We start from the raw sequence: 17,502 nt of genomic DNA, 5'->3' as shown, positions 1-17,502 counted from the left end.
GGAAAGGCCTGGCAATCAGGAACCTGGAACTCTAGTTCCAGCTGTTTCTTCTTTGCTTGGCCCGGGAAAAGTCACTTAATCTGTCTGGCTATGGGTTTCCTCTCTGCCAAATGGGAATGGTGCCTGCCTGCCTATTCAGGAGAGGCTCTCTGGCAGCAAATACGTACATGAAGGGATTTGAGGAAAGGCAACACAGGGTAGTTTTAGCCTAAAAACAGGCCCCATCCCTCCTTGCCCACCTGCTCAGTAGAACTAGTTAGTACTCCAACCCCAAGAGCTCACAAAATGGCTAAAGAGGTGAGGTGTGGTGGCTCCCAGAAAAGGGAGGTTTAGTGGTCGAGTTCATTGAAGGCAAAGGGCTGGTAACACTAGGGTAGCCATTCAGGAGACAGTCCCTCTTGATAGCTAATTGGCACTGTTGCCACCGTGGAGTTTGAGGGTCAGTGAGTGTTGGGGAGACAGGCAGCTTCAGAGTCGCACAGAGCTGGGCTCTAATGCCAGCTCACTGCTGCCTGTCCGGATCTAAAAGGAGCTAATGTGTTTAAGACAGTTAGTGCACTGTGGGGCACATAGTAGGTGCTCAGTAAGTGGTGGTTGGCTTGTGTTCCGTCCACTGTAGTCAAAGAGGCAGAGCGCACCAACAACAATGGGTGTTTCTGGCGCTCAGCTAAGGAATGCCGAGCGGTAACTCACTGCAGTGATTGAAAATTTAATCTGACGGTGGTGTGAAAGGTGGATTAGAGTGAAGTGAGAAGGAATCAAGGCCAGAGATGTGCCTGAATGTTGCAAAATGGCAGCAGAATAAAGAGGAAGGTGACAGAATAAGTGGAATCCTAAAAATGCACCAGGCCAACATGCCTCCTTGACTGAGATCTGCCTAAGTGAAACTCCTCACCTTTTTTCTGATCATCCTCCTATCTGCTCCCTGCCCACCAAGGGAGTGGTGCCGATAGCCCCCCAAGGGGAGATGGAAAAGAGAGCGAAAGCAAATAATCAGTTCCCAGGACATGCAGGTTTTACAAGTCAGAGTTAGAATGTGCTTGATTGAGAATCTAAGGTTTCCCGCGGCATAGAGTTCACATATGGACACATTAGCATGCAGTACGCCCCCACTCTTCACCACCGCAGGTTCTGAATCTGGGGAGGAAAAAAAAAAAAATGGACCAGGATTCACAGAAAGGCTAGACAGGGAAGCATTTTAATAATGCAAATATTGCCCCAGTTACTATATTCGAGTCCCTCAGGAGGCTAAGGATGTGTGGGAGCTGTGCGCCGCGGTCAGCTTGTTGCATCTTAAGTAGGAAGAGGAATGTTGAAAAATCTAGAGGACCCACAGAAAAGGCCTCCTCTTCGGCAAAGATTCCTTTGTCTTTGTCTAAGGTGTGGAGACATAATGGCGCTGGAGGGGTGTGCTGGGGGCGTCACCAACTTCCAGGAATGTATCAGTAACAGTGACGCAATTCCGGAGTTGTGTGCTACCACTGGAGCTCCCATTTTGTTGGCTCTGCCCTCCAAGGGGTGTCACTCTCATACCTTTGATCCAACATGACTCTCCACCACATTCACATTCTAAGGCATAACCAGGAAGAGTGGGAGGACGAGACACCTCCTCCCTATTCGGACATATCCTAGAATTTCCCCACATCACTGTCCCTCATGATCCATTGGCCAGAACTTAGTCACATGACCACACACGCCTAGCTGCAAAGGATTGTGGGAAATGTCAGTATTCTGTGTGTCCACATGCCCCCTTAAAAATCAGGAGCTCTGTCATAGAAGAAAGGGAATAAACTGGTGGACAGCTGCCACAGCCAGAAAGGGAAATAAGAACGTGTCCTAGGTCTTTCATTCTGAGCAAGGGAAACTTCTGGAGCAATCTGCACTCCGTGAGCCCTCGCACCTCCTCTGGCCATCGTCACCAGCAGGCATGTGGAGGGCTGAATGAAGGGCTGCCAGGAGCAGATCACCACGGCAGTGCCTGCTCCCTAACTACCACCCTTCCCCCCACCTGACCCAGCCTAAGAGTGTTGTCTCTAGCACCCCCACCCACCTGCTGGATGATTCCACCAGCTGCAGCAATTTTGCAAGAAGGGAAAAATATCCCCTTTTATCATTTTGGAATGAGCTAATTCCCTTGGTTTGGTTCAAGATAAACTGCATCCTGTTTTGGCAGTAAGTTCCATCGTTAACCCACTCTTAGGTTGGGAAATGTTATGTCCTTCCTCTCCCAACTCTCGTCGTCCTCCCCCCCTCCCCTCTTCAAGCCTCCTTCCCATTCTAGTCTGATGTGAGAAGCCTCACAGAGGATTTCCACTTGAGAGATGAGTTTCAGGAATGTTGCCTCATTGGCAACCGGTCTTTGTGAGCATGGGAGAGACATCAGACCCTATAGATGCTCCAGGATCCTGAATGTCAAGAGGTGCTTTCCAGAAGAGCAGGTGGCCCACCTTCGTCTCTCACTGTAGCTCATGTTTCTGGGAACTAACAGTGCTAAAGAGAGGCATATGCATGAAAGGAGAACTCCCCTGCCCTGGAGGTCCAGGGCCTCACAGGTGGCCGTGGGCTTTCCCTGGATCAGGGGAAGTTGACTGGTGTCTCAGCTCCCATATGGCAGGTGCATACTGCCTGGGCACTGGTATCCAGCTCTTTAGGTAGCCCTGCAGGTGGACGCTGCCCCAGCTGGCAGCTGAGCAGACTGGTGAACTGAATGCAGCAGCCAGGGCTGTATCTAAAGATTGTATTTGTTATAAAATTATAATCAAGAAAGCAGCTGTGTCTTACTCTGGGTCCCACATGCTCCTCTAATTCTTTTGTTTGCCTCATTCCTCCTCATTCCTTATCTTCCTTCACTCTCTCTTTTCCAAGCTTCCCCTGCCCCCTGCCTTCTGTGCCGTCTTTCCATATCCTCTCCTCAGGCTTTTTCTTCTTCACTCCTCTCTGCCTGTCATTCCCTCCTCCCAGGGTTCTGAGTTAGTAAAGAGACCACTCCCTGTCTGTGAAGAGACAGGAAGTTAGGGCCCAGGGACAGGAAGTCGGGAGCCCAGGCCCAGCCTTGACTCCCTTATGTCTGAAGCAAATCATGTCCCTCTCTGGGTCCCTTTGGACCTTTGGATTCTGTTATTTTCCTGGGCCTTGTCTCTTCTGGCCTCCCTGGTCTTCTCTCTCATTCTTCCCTTGTCCTCCCCTCACTGCTCCTCCTCCTTTATTCTGGGTGTCCATACATCCTGAGGGTGTGCTGCATGGGGAGGATGCATATTTCCTTTACGGGGCAGTTTTGGTGACTCCCTTGAGGCTCAAGGCTGGTTAAGGTGGACTTTCTTAGGGCCCAACCTTAACTTCTCTCCTGCCCTCAGGAGCCTCTGCCCTTTTAGCTGGGTGTATCCCCCTCCTTTCTGAGATCTCTAGAAGGTACATTTCGCCTGGGGAGGCCCCTGAGAGGCCTTAGGCATGGCCCTGGGGATTCCCTCACCTAGTTCTCAGCTCAGGACCAGCTTGACGGCAAGGTTCTCCCTGCAAAGAGGGTGTATGAGTAGCCCAAGAAGAGTGAATTCCATCCCCAGACCTTACGGGGTGGGGCCTTGGCATTGGCAGGAAGAGCAGGGAGACTGGAACCAGCTCTGGGTGCAGGGTTAGATCGGGATGCCTCAGAAAAAATAATAAAAGGGACTGTTGCAAAGCTCCAGGGAACAGATGTTTTCCATTTGGAGCCTGCCGAGAGAAAGCGCAGGGGGGGGGGGGCGGGGGGAGAGAGATGGAAGGAAGAGGAAGAAAAGCCAAGACAGACAGGCAAGAGGAGGGCAAGAGTAGGCAGGGACGAAGATGAAAGAGTGGAGGGGGAAATCAGAGGCAGGGAGAGAGAGTGAAGGAACTGAGGGGATCAGAGAATGACCCCTGACACTGAGGGGACAGCAAGGCCCCTGTTGGCTGGGATGACTGTGAGAGTTCAAGGAAAATCCAGTAACAGTGAGTGCTCACCCAGCGCTGGCTAGTGAAGGCTGGGTGGGTGTGGGCACCTCGCGGCCCTGGCAGCCCATGCCGAGTGGTAGAGGATCAGGGCGGTCGGCGGGCACAGTGCCATGCGTCTCTTGCTGCGGCCGAAGCCAGCTGTCTGGGGAGCACCATGTTTGGTAAAACAACTGCCCAGGGCCGCAGTCTAGGAAGAAGGGGTACGGTGCAGCCCCCAGATCTGTGAGCCTGTCTGCAAGGCAGCCAGCAGCCCTCAGGAGCCCTCGCTTCTCTGGCTCTGTGGTGTGTCATCTGGTTTCCTGCCTGACTGGTAATGAAGTCCGTTGGAGCAAAGCAGCCCGCCCCATTTTTCAGGGTATGTTTTCTGGTGTACGGCCAGCCCTACAAGGCCCAGGGCCCCAAGGAAGGAAGGAGGTAGGGATCCTGTAATTGAAGCCTGTTGATGTGAAGGAACTGTGAGGAGTCCCCAAGGGAGGGACCAGGGACAGCCTCCAGAGATGAGGCTGAGGAGATAGAGCGGCAGGTTGTAAATAGCGTAATGAGCCATGCCAGGACCAAGTGGGCAGGTGGGCCAGGCCTGGGGCCAGCCTGCCGGGGTGAGGTCTAGGGAAGTGGAGAAGCTGGCCTCTTGGGCTCAGCTCCTAGCAATGGAGGAAGCCACCACCACACCACGGGTGCTGATGCAGGAAGGCCACCCCCCCCCAGTACTCACACCACGCACTTCCTTCTGCTTCTCCCCTGTCCTCTATGACCCCGGGGGCTTCTGCCACACTGGAGCCCAGCACTCCAGGTCAGCACAGCCTCCCTTCTCTCTGCCAGTGCAAGTGCCCCTGAGCCTTCAGGCCTTAGCTCAAATGCTGCCTCTCCCAGGAAGACCTTCCTGATTTCACCAACACTTCTGACCTGACCCCTTCTGAGTGCCCAGAACACACAGCGTTGGCACTTCTCACTCCACTGCCCTGCGTCAGTCCAGTGGTTTGGTGGCTCGGTTGCCCCACCTCCCCTCCTTCTCCTTGTGGGAGGGCCAGGCACACAGCACTCAATGGTTATGAAGGCAGCCTGCTTAGCCCCAGGCAGCAGCTCCAGAAGGGAACACAACAGGGGAGCAGAGGAGAGCCAAGGCTGAGGGACCAACCCCTGCCCACGGGGCCAGCCCTCCCTGCCAGGCACCAGGTTCAAAGCCTGCCCTTCCTGAGGCCTCACCTCCCAGTGCTGTCTGCCTTGGGAATCTCCAGTTCAGGCCGTCTCAGGGAATAAGAGCCCGCCTTTCTCTCTCTCTCTCTCCCTTATCGTGAGAGCCTGGCTCCTCTGTGTTTAATTAATTCTCTGATTCTCCCAAATTCTGATCTCCGCTAGGGAAAAAGAGTACCTTGCTCAAAAAGCCCTCTGTAGTATTTTAGGATGTGGCAAGCCATGTGATTGCACAATGAGCCTGAGGCAACGTTCACGCTAAGTACCCCAAGTGCTGTGTGCTGCAGTCAGGGCCTCGGTGAGGCCTCCTTCCTGCTGCTTGTTGGAACAGGAAGATGGGCTGCGCGGGCCCAGGTTTCCCGCCTCTTTCCGGGAGCTTCCTTTGGGATATCTGTTATCCATCCCATCCCAGACCTAATCTGCACTCATCTAATCTCAGCTCTCAGCCTTTGCTAGGAACAACTCTTGGCAAAGTCACAAGCCAGGCTCTGCTTGCCCTTCTGTGCTCCCATCTGTGCAAGGGCCCCAGCCGAGCCCGGCACTGCCATGAGAGGAGAGCTGAGGGCCGCAAGGCCGAGCTGCAACCCCCATGAACCACATTGCTAAAAGCGCCTGCTGTGGGTGTGTACCTGCACAGGAGGATTTGAAATGTGCGTTTATGTGGGCTGGCACAGGATTGGAGAAACTGCCCCATTTTCCACTGATCTGGGGCAGATTGTGTGTGTGTCCCCTGTTCCTCTCGGTGCTGCAGAAAGTCCTGGGCTTTGGAAAGAGGCCGGGAGCTGCTGGGGGGCCCAGCGCTGCCTTGCCCCTCCCCACTGAGGGCTGGGGTGAGCTCCTCTTTCTCTCAGTCTGGTTTGTTAGCATGGGGCTCATGAGAGCACCTGCCTTCCTCCCAGACTTGCTGAGGATTAAATGAGAGAAGATGCTTCACACAGTTGGGCCTGCGCCGACAGTCGGCTCTCAGTCAGTGCAGGCGGTTTGGTAGCTGTTACCAGCACTCCTTGGTGGTGCCCCAGCTCTGCCCCTTCACGGGGCTCCCTGGGCCTTTCTCCTCACCCAGCCTTGGCAGGATCACTGGGCTCCCTCTCGGGCTCTGTGTACACCCAGTCTGCCTCCATCCCCCTCCCCCAGACACAGAATTAACAAGTGAGGTGAAGGGACACAAAACTAGTCACCTGAGCAAACACTGAGCTACGGGGACAGCACTCAAGCCCCCACTGCCGGGCTCTGAAGTCCGATGGCCCAGTGCAAACCTTACACTCCGAACTTACACTCCTTGCGGCCTTGAGTGAGTTCTTTACCCTCTCTGCCCCGGTTTCCCCCTTCCTGAAGCGGGGGAATAAAAGTGCCTGCCCTACAGAGCTTTGTGTGGAGCCCGCAGCACAGTATCTGACACAGTGAGCACTCGGAAACCATCACCTGGTATTACCCACACCCCCAGAGCCAGCGCATCCTGTGCTGTGCCTGCGGGAGATGGTTTCCACTGATCTGGGGCAGCTTGTGTATGTGTCCGCTGTTCCTCTTGGTGCAGCAAAGTCCGGGGCTTTGGGGAGAGGCCAGGAGCAGCTAGGGGGCCCAGCTCTGCCTCTCCCCTTCCCACTGAGGGACTGGGGTGAGCGTCTCCCTTTCACCTGAGACCAGTTCCCAGGGAGGGGGCCACAGCCTCTGACTTTTCCAGCACTCTCACCTCCCACTGTCCGTCTGGTTTCGCAGCTGAGCTATTCATGGAGCAGCACCACCTGAAGGAAGCAGGTTTCTGCATCCAGGAGGCAGCAGGCCTCTTCCCCACCTCACACTCGGTACTCTACATGCGGGGCCGGCTGGCCGAGATGAAGGGCAGCTTGGAGGAGGCCAAGCAGCTGTACAAGGAGGCTCTCACAGTGAACCCCGACGGCGTGCGCATCATGCACAGCCTGGTGAGTCAGCCCCGCACCCCCACAAAAGGGCTCAGGGCTCTCCTTCCCCCTCACCCGCTCCGTGCCTGGAGGTGCCTAGCTGCCACTGTTCCCTGGCGTATGGGAAGGGGCGGGGGACAGGGAGGTGGCTTCCTCCCTCCTCTGTTAGGAGAGACAATGCTCCTTACAGAGACAGGCCTTTTCCCTTCAATCAGAGCCTGCGTGCGGTGATGAAAAAATTGAGGATTGGTTGATACTCTTTGTGACTTCCTTTCTGCTGTAACTTCCTGTACAGTCATCTAACCCCAAAGGGCTTTCACTATTACTCATCATATCCTCCTCGCCTTGGAGACTCTAGATACCAAATGCTCTTCTTTGTGGGGGTCCTCGGGCCCTCTCTGATCACTAGGCCACCTCCCCCATTTCAGAGGATCTCTGTGCCTCCTTAGCAGGATTCAGGGGGTGTCCTGGGGTGGGCTGTCATGTCCCGCCTGACTTGAGCACACACTGAGAATGGCCCATGGGGCCCCCAGTCCTAGAACTTGGAGCTCAGGACCTGGGGGCTCAGGGCTCAGTGACCTTCCTCCTGTGGGAAGGTTTGGAGGCGGGGAGCAGGATGTTGCTGCCCTTGTCCTGACCTTGCCGTTCTCTTACTGGGTGATGATGGGCAAGCCAGCCACTGTCTCCGAACTTCCGTGTACTTCTCTGTGCAGTGAGGGCTCTCTGGTCCAGGAAACATTTATCGAGTACCTGCTCTGACAGGTAGTGCAGTGGACCCTGGGCATAACTGGTTTTTCCCTGCCTTCCTAAGCAGAGAGTAAGTGCAGTGTTCTGACTCTGCATATGCACAGTGATTTTGAAGTATAATTTAGGAGCCCACATTTAGCGACACCGCCTTCGCCTGTCAGGGTCTAGGTTCCACCTCAGATGTCCCCTTGGAGAGCTCTTTGTGGAGAACGACCGTGAGGTATCACTGACTTCTGCCACATGGAGAGCACAGAAGGATCAGGAGAACGACTCCAGATGGCTGCAGGGTTGTCACTGCCAAAAGGGGTCTGATTTGTTCATGAGTCAAAACTCCAGGGAGTTAGATTTCAGCTGCGGGTCAGGAAGAGGGTATAAGTCTTAGACTACTCCAAGCACAAACTCGAATCATCTGGTGAGGATGTTGCCAAGAAAATGGAAACAACGCATGGGGAGGAGCTGGACTAGGCCATGTTTATAAGGTCCTTTTCAACCCGAGGAGTCCTTGCAAACAGATTAGAACAGGGATTCCCAGGTCAGGCATTATTCCCGCTGCCTTATTTCTTAAAGGCTTTGCCTGCTTAGGCCCATGTGAATGTGCCATGTCGGTTGAAGAAAGTTCACACAGTGACATCACACCCTGGCCCACGTTCCCCTCCACATGGCTTCTAGTTGCCTTCCAGTCTGCTCAGCAAATGTTTGTTTTTTGCAAGGCACATCGTCCTTCCTCCCGCAATTTAGACATTAGCTCCTCTGATAAATGCCTCCCCGGAGGTCACATCCAGAAACTTGATTAGGGAGGTGGGAGGGAGGATGTGGGCTGTGTCATTAGGCCGGCAGCCAGGCAGAGCTGTCTGCCTTCCACTGCGCTCACGGATATGAGCCTGCCGCTCAGTTCCTCAAAGCCCATGAAATCCAATAACAAGTACAATTTTGAAGTAACAGTGTACCATTTTTCATTTATGCTTATTATTGTTTGTAGCTATTTTCCAGAAATTGAAGCAGTTTCCAAGGGTGGGTTTCCATGGTAACTGAAGAGCTGTCCAGAGTGGCTCCCTACAGATGTTTCTGAAATGATCCCTTGTCTCTTCCCGGGGTGCTTTTCCGATGTGATGAAATCAGAGGCAGGCCTGCCCATTGTTAAGGTTATAAGCAACCAGAGGGGCCGTTGGCTCCGGCGTGGGCAGTCCGTCTCTTTTCCACACGCTCTGTTCCTGGCAGCATCCCACACATATGCATACAGAGTAGCAAATTTCCATCCTGGAGAAGATTTACTAAGCACCCTTTTCCCAAAGACACATGAACACATTGGTAGGTTGATCCCCAGTGTTCCCTGACCTAAGTGTCTTCCCTGTGCTGGCCTCAGACTCAGGACATCTGGGACCTAATCCTGGCTCTGGCCCTAATTCATGTGAGTGATTTAGGAAAAGACACACTTTCACACTCCTGGTGTCTCCTTTTGTAAATGAAGAACAATCTTTGTCATTCCTAGACCGATGTTGTTCTAATCAAATGAGGTGACACATGTGAAAGTGCTTCTAAAAGTCTGCAATGCAATCTCAGGGAAGGCAAAGCATGAGCAGTATATACGCCACCACTTCCCAGTCCCTCACCTGTGACAGACACTGCTAATCAAACACTGCACTTTTCCCCACCGAGCGCAGATGTGACATTGGGATCTTTTTTACCATGGTACAACATGATGGGAGCCGCTACCAGTCGGCCTGTCCGGTTGGCATTTATGTAAGGGAGTCATTGTAAAAACAGTCAGTAGAGAAGGAGCGAGGCATCAGTTATCTCAGCCTTTGTGAACTCCGGAGGTGGGTGTATCCGTGGAGAGTTATCCAGAGAAAGGAACGTGGAGGGGAACTGGTGTCCCCCCTGTGGAGTCATTGACAAGGCAAGTTCCCAGGGAGGAAATCCTGGCCTTACCACACCACTGTCACTTTGTGAGACACCAGCATCTGGTAGGTACCAGGGTCCCCTGAGAGCATAGCCACCCGCAGCCTGAGCTGGAGGAGCTCTTGGTCCTCAGTGAGCCCCCTCTGACGTAATGGTTGAGTCCCACTCTCTGCGGTCTGGAAAGAGGAGGGTAGAGATAGACTCAGGGAGCTGTGTGGGGGCCGGGTTCAGCCCCACGGGCCTTAGGGCACGATCATCAAACACTGGCCTCGGGGCTGTGTATGTGGACAGGATGTTTGAGGAAAGGTTGGAGAAAGCCTCTGGGAGTGGAAGGCTATCGCTTTCAGGAGCCAGGGTTCCGCCATTTCTAAGAATATGAACTTTGCCCCGGAATCGTGTTCTCTACTCTCCTTGTTCTGCTGCCTTCCTGCCCTGGCTGTGACGGGAGACCTTTCCATGGGCTGGCTCCACCTTGGGCTTGGCTCAGGTTTTTCCACCCAGATCAGGCAGGAAGGAGACACCTCCTTGGCAGGGCTCCACCAAGGAAGAGCCTCCACTGTGCCCACAGCAGTGTCCCCGAGGAGTCGGTGTCCTTGAGTCCTGGTCCTGCAGCTGCCACTTCTGCAAGACTCAAGGATGGCCAGGTTGCTTTGGGAGAGTTCCAAGTGTAACAAGAACAAGGCATGCTTTCTGCAGGTGGAAATTCCCAGTGACACCTCAGGAGCAGGTCCCGACAGTCTCTTCCAGCTCGGTCCCAACATTCCCAGCCTCCCCTCCAGGAAGCCAGAAACCCCACTCACTCGGCCTGTATGTCCAGAACTTAAATTACTGGTACAAGAATCTAATTAAGAAGGGGAAGCCTAAACTTTACCTGCCTGCCCCTGAGGAAACAAGAGAAAGAAAGGACCGTGGGAAGGTCCTTCTCAAGGTCAGCAGAGGATTTGGCCCCCAGGCGGCACTGCTTTTCAGAGAGGCTTTCACAGGCTCAGCCAGAGAAGGGTCCTTAGGCAGCCTGCACTGGTCTCTCTGAGCTTCTTTGCCCTGCTCCTCCCAGGAACCCCTCTGCACCCCCAAGGGAGCAGGGATGCCTGGGGATGGCAAGAAGCCTAGGTGTGGCTGGCTGGTGGACTGGCCAAGTCCCCGAGAGTCCTCCCAAGATGGGGTTGCACTGAGCCCACATGATCTTAATGGTAGGAGCTCAGTAGCCCGACTACAGACCAGCTTGCTCTCCTGCCCTCCGCTTGGCTGAGCTTGGAGTACAGATGCTTCGATGCAGCCTGTCTCACTGTAGAGAAAGCATCAGTCATGAGTGGGCAGGTACGGGTGCTTTCCTGCCACCTGCATTTCCTCCTGCCCCGCCCTCCGCTCCCAGGGACACAATCTGGGGGTGGGGTTTCCTGCTCCTCACTAGCCCCCCGCTCCTGGCCAGGTTCCCTTCTTGAGACAGAGCTCCAGGCTCCTGCTGCCCCATCTCCCCAGAACCCTTTCCTTGTCAGGCACCCCAGCAGCAGGGGAGACTGTCCTGCATGAGCTGTGGCTCCTGGGTTATAATTTCTGAAGCAGTCCTGGTTGCTTGACCTGGCCTTTTCTCTCTCCAGATGCATCTGGAAAGATAGGAAGACAGCATTTCTGTGATCCGTTGCTCTCTGATGAGAGCATGGCTATAAATTATTCCCCTGCATTTGTTCCCTCTTGCTTCCAGTGTGACGCTGCTTTCTGACTCTTTGAGTGGGTTTGGGGGATCAGGGGCATGGCTATCCCCAGATGGCCCCAGAGCCTCTCACCCCGCTCTCCCCAAACTGGGGTGTGCTGCAGCACGTCTCGAGTCCCCAGAAGCTTCCCACCACCATCCCTGGCCCCCACAAAGGTGAGGCCTGAGTCCGCAAGGACCAGGGCTCTGCCTTGCCCAGCCCGGAGGCTCTGGGTTGGGCCTTTTGCTGGTGCTCTAGGATCCAACAAGAAGTCTCTGCTTTGTGAGGCCAAAGAGGTGAACTCTAGCTACGCAGAACTTCCCTTCCTCGACCTTCCCTGGCTGGCCCCATCCCCCATCCTGCAGGACAGGGCCAGACAGTAGATGGCACATCTAAGACAGATAAGCAGCACTGCCGGCCCTCAAGTTAGGGGGTCTCTTGGAGATTACTTCCCCTCACCCTCTCTTCTATCAAAGGAGGACCTCAAGGGGTAGTTTTAGGGCTCAGATGAGTTGAGACCTGTGAAAAGAGAACATCAGGCATTTTTGTCACCATGTGCATGGAAGACGGGGTGGCAAGTGGCCTGAACCCACCTTTGACCAGGCTGGTCGACCCTGCTGCTATGGGGCGAGGGCCTAAATAAGTTTCCTTGTGCTGCCAGGTGGCCCATGGGGCCAGCAGGGTGCTCAAAAGAGAGGGAGGAGGTTTGGAGCAGGGACCAGGGACTTCAGAGCTGCTCCTGGAGCTCGTTGGCTGGGACAGTTTTTAAGACCCAGTTGTCAGAACCAGCTGGTGCCTGCAGGTAGGAGCCTGCCAGACTTTGAGTCTGACTGACCTGGTCCAAGTCCCACTTTACCTGTACTTGCAGTTTCACCTGCCCAAGTTCCTCAGCCTCTTAGAACCTCAGTGTCCTTGTCTGTAAAATGGGGACCAGGATGCCAAGCAGCTAGGGCTCCTGTTAGAATTAGGCCAAATAATTCTGTAAGTTAATGGCCCCGTACTGGGGGTTCCTTGTATCGTTTTCATTTAGAAGTACAGCTCCCAGGCCAGGTACAGACGCTCTTGGTTTTCAGAGGGAAGTGGAAGCCCAGAGCCAACCCTACACACTCACTGTAGTAAAGCTGCTTAACCCTCACTGAGCCGACCAGGTGACTCTGGCCAAGGCACAGATGTGGACATGGACCCCAGCCGCCCTGTGGCTGGGACAAGAACGTACGCAGTACGAGGCCCGGCTGACCTTAGCTGAGAGCGAGGGCAGCCTATTCAGTAGGCAGGAGTTTGAGCCGAGGAACGAGGGGGATCTGAGACCTGGTCTTGCAGTCTTATATGTTGGGTGAGACTCTGCAGTTAAAGGGGCCCCCTGGAGCCCTGCGGCTGCTGGAGAGGAGGAGCAGGGGAGGCCAGGCTCTGGGGAGGCCTCCTCTCTGGCCTGTGCTCATACCAGACTGGTTCAGCCTCTGCTTCCAGACTCTAAAGAGGAAAGGCGTTCTGCGCAGCTGAGAAGTGAAAGTTGGTGCCCGGTCTTCCGGATGTTCCGTGACTCTGGACAAGGCCACAGTACACAGAACAGCAGGGACTCTGGTTCCTGACTCCCTGTTCCTCAGGGCCCAGGACGCCCCGTCTACACTAGGCCTCCCTGTTTGTCAGTTTCCTGAGCTGTGGCAGGTGGCTTAGAGGGCCCAGGCAGCCCGAGGGCATGGGGGGACCCAGAAGTCTTACGCTGTGCTGGGTGGGTGCAGAGAAGCTGAGTTCTGGCACACACGTGGTAGGCCCTCATCAATGAGTCCGTCTACCCCACCAGCTCCAGTAGGTGGGGACTATTGCTTCTGTTTGACAGAGCGGTTCAACAGGAAAATCTTGTTGGTCATTTGACCTCCTAGAGGGGTGATTTTTATTGAATTCTGTCTTCCTCCTCCTTCCCTAATACTGCCTGAGGTCTGTAGTCCCTGATGGGAAAGTGGAGGAGGCAGGAAAAGACAGTTCTGGGGGCTCACGGTGTGGAAAAGTGGGAGGTGCAAGGGCGTGTTCCCCAATAGCACCCCACCTCACCCTCAGCCCAGGCTCAGAGACCTTCCAGAAGATGACGGCAGTTCCCCTGGCTCTAACTCCGGATTCTGGAAAGCCTTCGGCTGGTGCGTGGGCTTCTGAAGTCCATGCCAACCCTGATGAGGAAGTGGAAAGGAAGCTTTCTGTCACCTTGTTAGAGATTCGGATCAGAATGTTAGTTAAGCACTGTTGGCTTAGTTTAGCCCCAGAATCAATGGTCTGAAAGACTCACTGTATCTGCAGGGTTCAGCCCTTTCTTCCTTATCCAGTAGGCCGGCACCCTGCACCCCAGATAGACCCTTACCGCCCCCTGAGGCTCTGCCTCCTGGTGTGAGAAGGGGACTTCTGCAATAGGCCCCCTTCTCACTGCCCGTCACTGGGTCTGTACTTCTAGAATCCAAAGTCCAGAGGCCTCACTACAGCCTCCTGGCATATCCCTGAGAGCCTGGTCCTGTCCAGGGTGGGCAGAGCCCCCAGCCAGCCCAGAGAGCAGGAGGAGGAAAGGCCGAGCCCCTTGACTAGATGTAGGGCCCCCAGGATGTGACTCGTCCTCTCATCAAGCCAGTGCTCATCCTGCAGCCTGGCCTGGGGCCCTCTGAAGACAGACACACCCCGCCCCAGCCAAGAGGCCCACTGGTGTTCTTCCACTTCTCCCTTCTGGAGGCCCCAGCAGGAGGAAGGGACAGGCATGAGTTCTGCCACCTGAGGAGCATAGCCACCGCTGCTACCCCAGAAGACCCCCCACCTAGGCTGGGTTCCCTCAGCAGAGGCCGCTTCCTACAAGAGCCTGGGGAAGCTCTGGGGATACTCGTCAGCCAGGCATTGGGTGGGGTCGAGAAGGATTTGTGCCCCTTCTCCCAATAGGAAAGGAGGACTAGCCTGTGGCTTTGGGGCTCCCCCAGCTGCAGGGTAGATGTGGTGGTGTGTGGGCTGGGTTCTCAGCCAGGAGAGATGCCTCCTTCCCAGTCTAGTTGCATCGGCCGAGGCGGACACACCTGGGAAAACCCAGCAGGCTGAAATGTGGGACTCCCTCAGTGGGCGTGGCATCACCCCAGGAGGGGTGAAGGGAGGGGGCCTTCTGGTGGAGCAGCCTCAGAGGTGGTCCCACCACAGTTTCCTCCCTGCAGCCCTAGATCCCTCTCTTCAAGCAGGAGATTCCAGGGACCAGTATAGGCTCTAGCAGCCTCCAGCTGATTCCCGGCTTCCCAGCTGGAAAGGCTGTGACAGAATCCCAGGAATGTGCCTTGAGCTCAGAAAGAAAATTCCCAAAATAACTTCTATAAATACTTGAGGGTAGGGGTGGGGAGGGAGCTCTCCGCCTGGCCTACAGCTGGCCTAGCACTAAGGGCTAACTTCCCAGGGCCGGCCTCCCCCCCAAACTAAGAAAAAGGCGCACACAGCCAGGGCCTTCCTGCTTCCCCGTCCCTCTGGGGGACAGTGTCTGGCACTGAATTAATGAGGTGAGATGGTGTGCAGTGACAATTATGAAAAACAAGACCAGATCCTTCATCCCCACCCCAGGCTGCAGGTGCTGACCCCACCCTGTACCTCCACAGAGAACCTGGACTCCTAACAGACAGGGTCCCCCCCACAGAGCCCCTCAGGCTGCCTGTCCTTGTGGCCTAAGCACACATGACTGCCTCGGGTGTACGGGGCTCTGAGCCCAGCTCTGTGGAACTACTGTCCTGTGGGGAATGGCCAAAGGGGCAGGAGCCAGGGACCGGTCCCTCTGCCTAGGGAGGGGCAGGGCATGTGTCACATGCAACAGCCTATGGGAACGGAGCACAATGTCCAGGTAATGGTGTGGCCGGGGGACTGCTGGCCTCTGGGAAGGCTGACTGGGGAGAGGGTCCCAGGTAGAGATGTGGTCAGGTACACCCTCCTCCCTGAGATCCAGGAAGGGAGGGACGGAGGAGTGGATGAAGTCACAAATTTCTGGGACTGCCCACCCAGCCCTGCCCCTCCCGGAGCGGCTATAATAAACCCTGGCCCCCTCATAGGCGCAGTGCTCCATCGCCCTAAGCGGCTTGCACTTTGTTTTCCGATCCCTGTGTGCTGGCAGCACAGCTATGGCCTCTCCCAGATGAGGATCACCCAGCGGGTCTGCTCTCTCTGGGCTCAGGGTACCCCCTGGCCACGTTAGGGACATTTGGATGGAATGGTGGTCCCACCATCTCCCTGGAGACCCGTTGTCTAGGCAGCTGTGGGTAGGAGTGCCAGAAGGGTGACAGGGGGCCCTCAGCAGTGCTGGGCTGAGGGCAGAGCAGGTGAGACCTCGCGTCTTCCTGGGGCAGGCCCTGCCCAGTTGTCAGGCAGCAAACAGCTTCAAGTTGCTACCAAACATGAACGGGCTGGTGTCTCGGGCAGGTGGCAGCGGATCTTGTTACAAGCCCTGGGCCTCTGGGCCCCAGCCTGACCCCAGCGTGGTGTCTCCTTTCAGGCTGTAAGGTCAGCACCCCAGGGTGGGGGGGACGTGATCCAACCCCAGCCTAGCCCACAGACCCACAGACCTCCCCCACAGAGAGCCCTGCCGCCAGAGAAATCAGCTGTGGCACACCCTTTTGCATCCCGCCCCCCACTCCGGACCCTCTGCTCATCCTGGGGACACTTCTGTTTGCTGTCTGCCCGCTATGTGTCCCGCTCCCCAATTTCACATTCATCATTGTAGAATCCTCATGCCAGCCTCTGAGGAAGGACTGTTCCGTTCCCTAGTTTACAGATGAGGAAACCACGGCTCAGAGAAAATGGGCCGCTTGGCCAGGGTCCCGGCACTTGTCAGTGGCCGAGCTGGGGTTCCTGTGCCTGTGGAGCCCTGGGCTTGTCCTCTATGCAGAGTATGTAGAGGAGCTTACTGCACACCCTCCAAACTGAAAATAACACATGCATGCACATGCGCACACATACACACACACACACACACGCACGCCCGCATGCACTCCCCAGATATGTCCAGCCCACAGACATATCTGGCGCCTTCTCAAACACCCACACGTTTCTTGAGATCAGGGGTTTTCAAACTCATTTTTAGATGGAGCCTTCTCTTCAAGAAGCTCGATATAGAAATCTTAGTATGTAAAAGCCACTGCGCGTCCTCCCCTTCCCCATGTGGCCTTCCCCATTTGTCCTGTCGCTCCCCCATGGGCAGTACTCACAGGGCTCAAACCTTCCATTTTTGGTGCTTAATTTTGGTGTGTGGAGGGCTGTCATCTCGCCTTCCTTCCCTCCTCCCTGTGGGCCCTGTTCCATCAAGAGCTGCTCAGGGTCCCTCTCCCAGGCCCTGTGGGCAGAATGGCTTGGCCTGGAGCCCTGCTGGCCAAACTGGGCACGGCCCTCTGGTCCTAGGCAGCCCTGAGTCAGCACCGCTCCCATCTGGCCAGAGCCAGGGCCCCTGCTTTATGCTCCACCCTTCCACGGCTCCCCTGTCCTTCCCTGTCCTCTGTCCCATCCACGTGGTTCCCTGGGGATGGCTTCACCCTAGGTTGTAAAGATTGAAAACAGTTCCCCCTTCCTTTCCTGCGCCCTGGCCCCAGGATCGCCAGCCAGCACCTCCAGAGAGGGAGAGGCTTTTCCTAGGGCTGCCTGAGCACAAGCTCTCCCTCCTGTCTAATTGGTCATGTTCTAGGCTCTCAGAGGACTTGATGAAATCAGCCATGTGCATCTTCCCCAGTGGGTCTCCATAGCAACGGAGGGCCTAACTCTGGGGAGCGCAGTGAGGAGGAAAATGTTCCAGCTAAAAATGTACACGGCCATCAGTGGGCGGGCACCCGAAAGGGGGCTGCGGGCACATGGAAGGCAGCTCCCCGCCCCCACCTCAGCCCCCGCCTGTCCAGGAAGTCAGTGTTGTTCATGCTTTACCTCCTATCTTTGAACGAGAGACTTCCCCCCTCCCCTGTGCTGCTATCTCTGCCCCCTCTGAGGGCTGGAACACAGATCAGTGGGTATGGTACAAATTAGCCTTTCTGGGACCAGAAGCCAACCTGGCCCCTTCCCACCACCCTGTGCCCCCACCTCCCACACCCTTCCCAATGTGGGTGGAAGTAGACGTAGAGGGGCAGGGTGCTGTT

General features: G+C 55.5%; 1 protein-coding gene across 1 annotated transcript in view; it reads left to right on the top strand.

The window, feature by feature from the left end:
- TTC7A (tetratricopeptide repeat domain 7A) overlaps nt 1–17,502 on the top strand; it is a 111,249-nt gene that overhangs the window by 91,783 nt on the left and 1,964 nt on the right. Inside the window, exon 19 of the mRNA XM_033124425.1 lies at nt 6,874–7,076. Coding sequence (XP_032980316.1) covers nt 6,874–7,076 — 203 coding nt within the window. The remainder of the gene's footprint in view (nt 1–6,873; nt 7,077–17,502) is intronic.

Source organism: Rhinolophus ferrumequinum, chromosome 13 (assembly GCF_004115265.2).
Source record: "Rhinolophus ferrumequinum isolate MPI-CBG mRhiFer1 chromosome 13, mRhiFer1_v1.p, whole genome shotgun sequence".
Lineage (NCBI taxonomy): Eukaryota > Metazoa > Chordata > Mammalia > Chiroptera > Rhinolophidae > Rhinolophus > Rhinolophus ferrumequinum.
The sequence above is the reverse complement of the archived record's forward strand: the minus strand, read 5'-3'. Positions and strand labels throughout refer to the sequence as shown.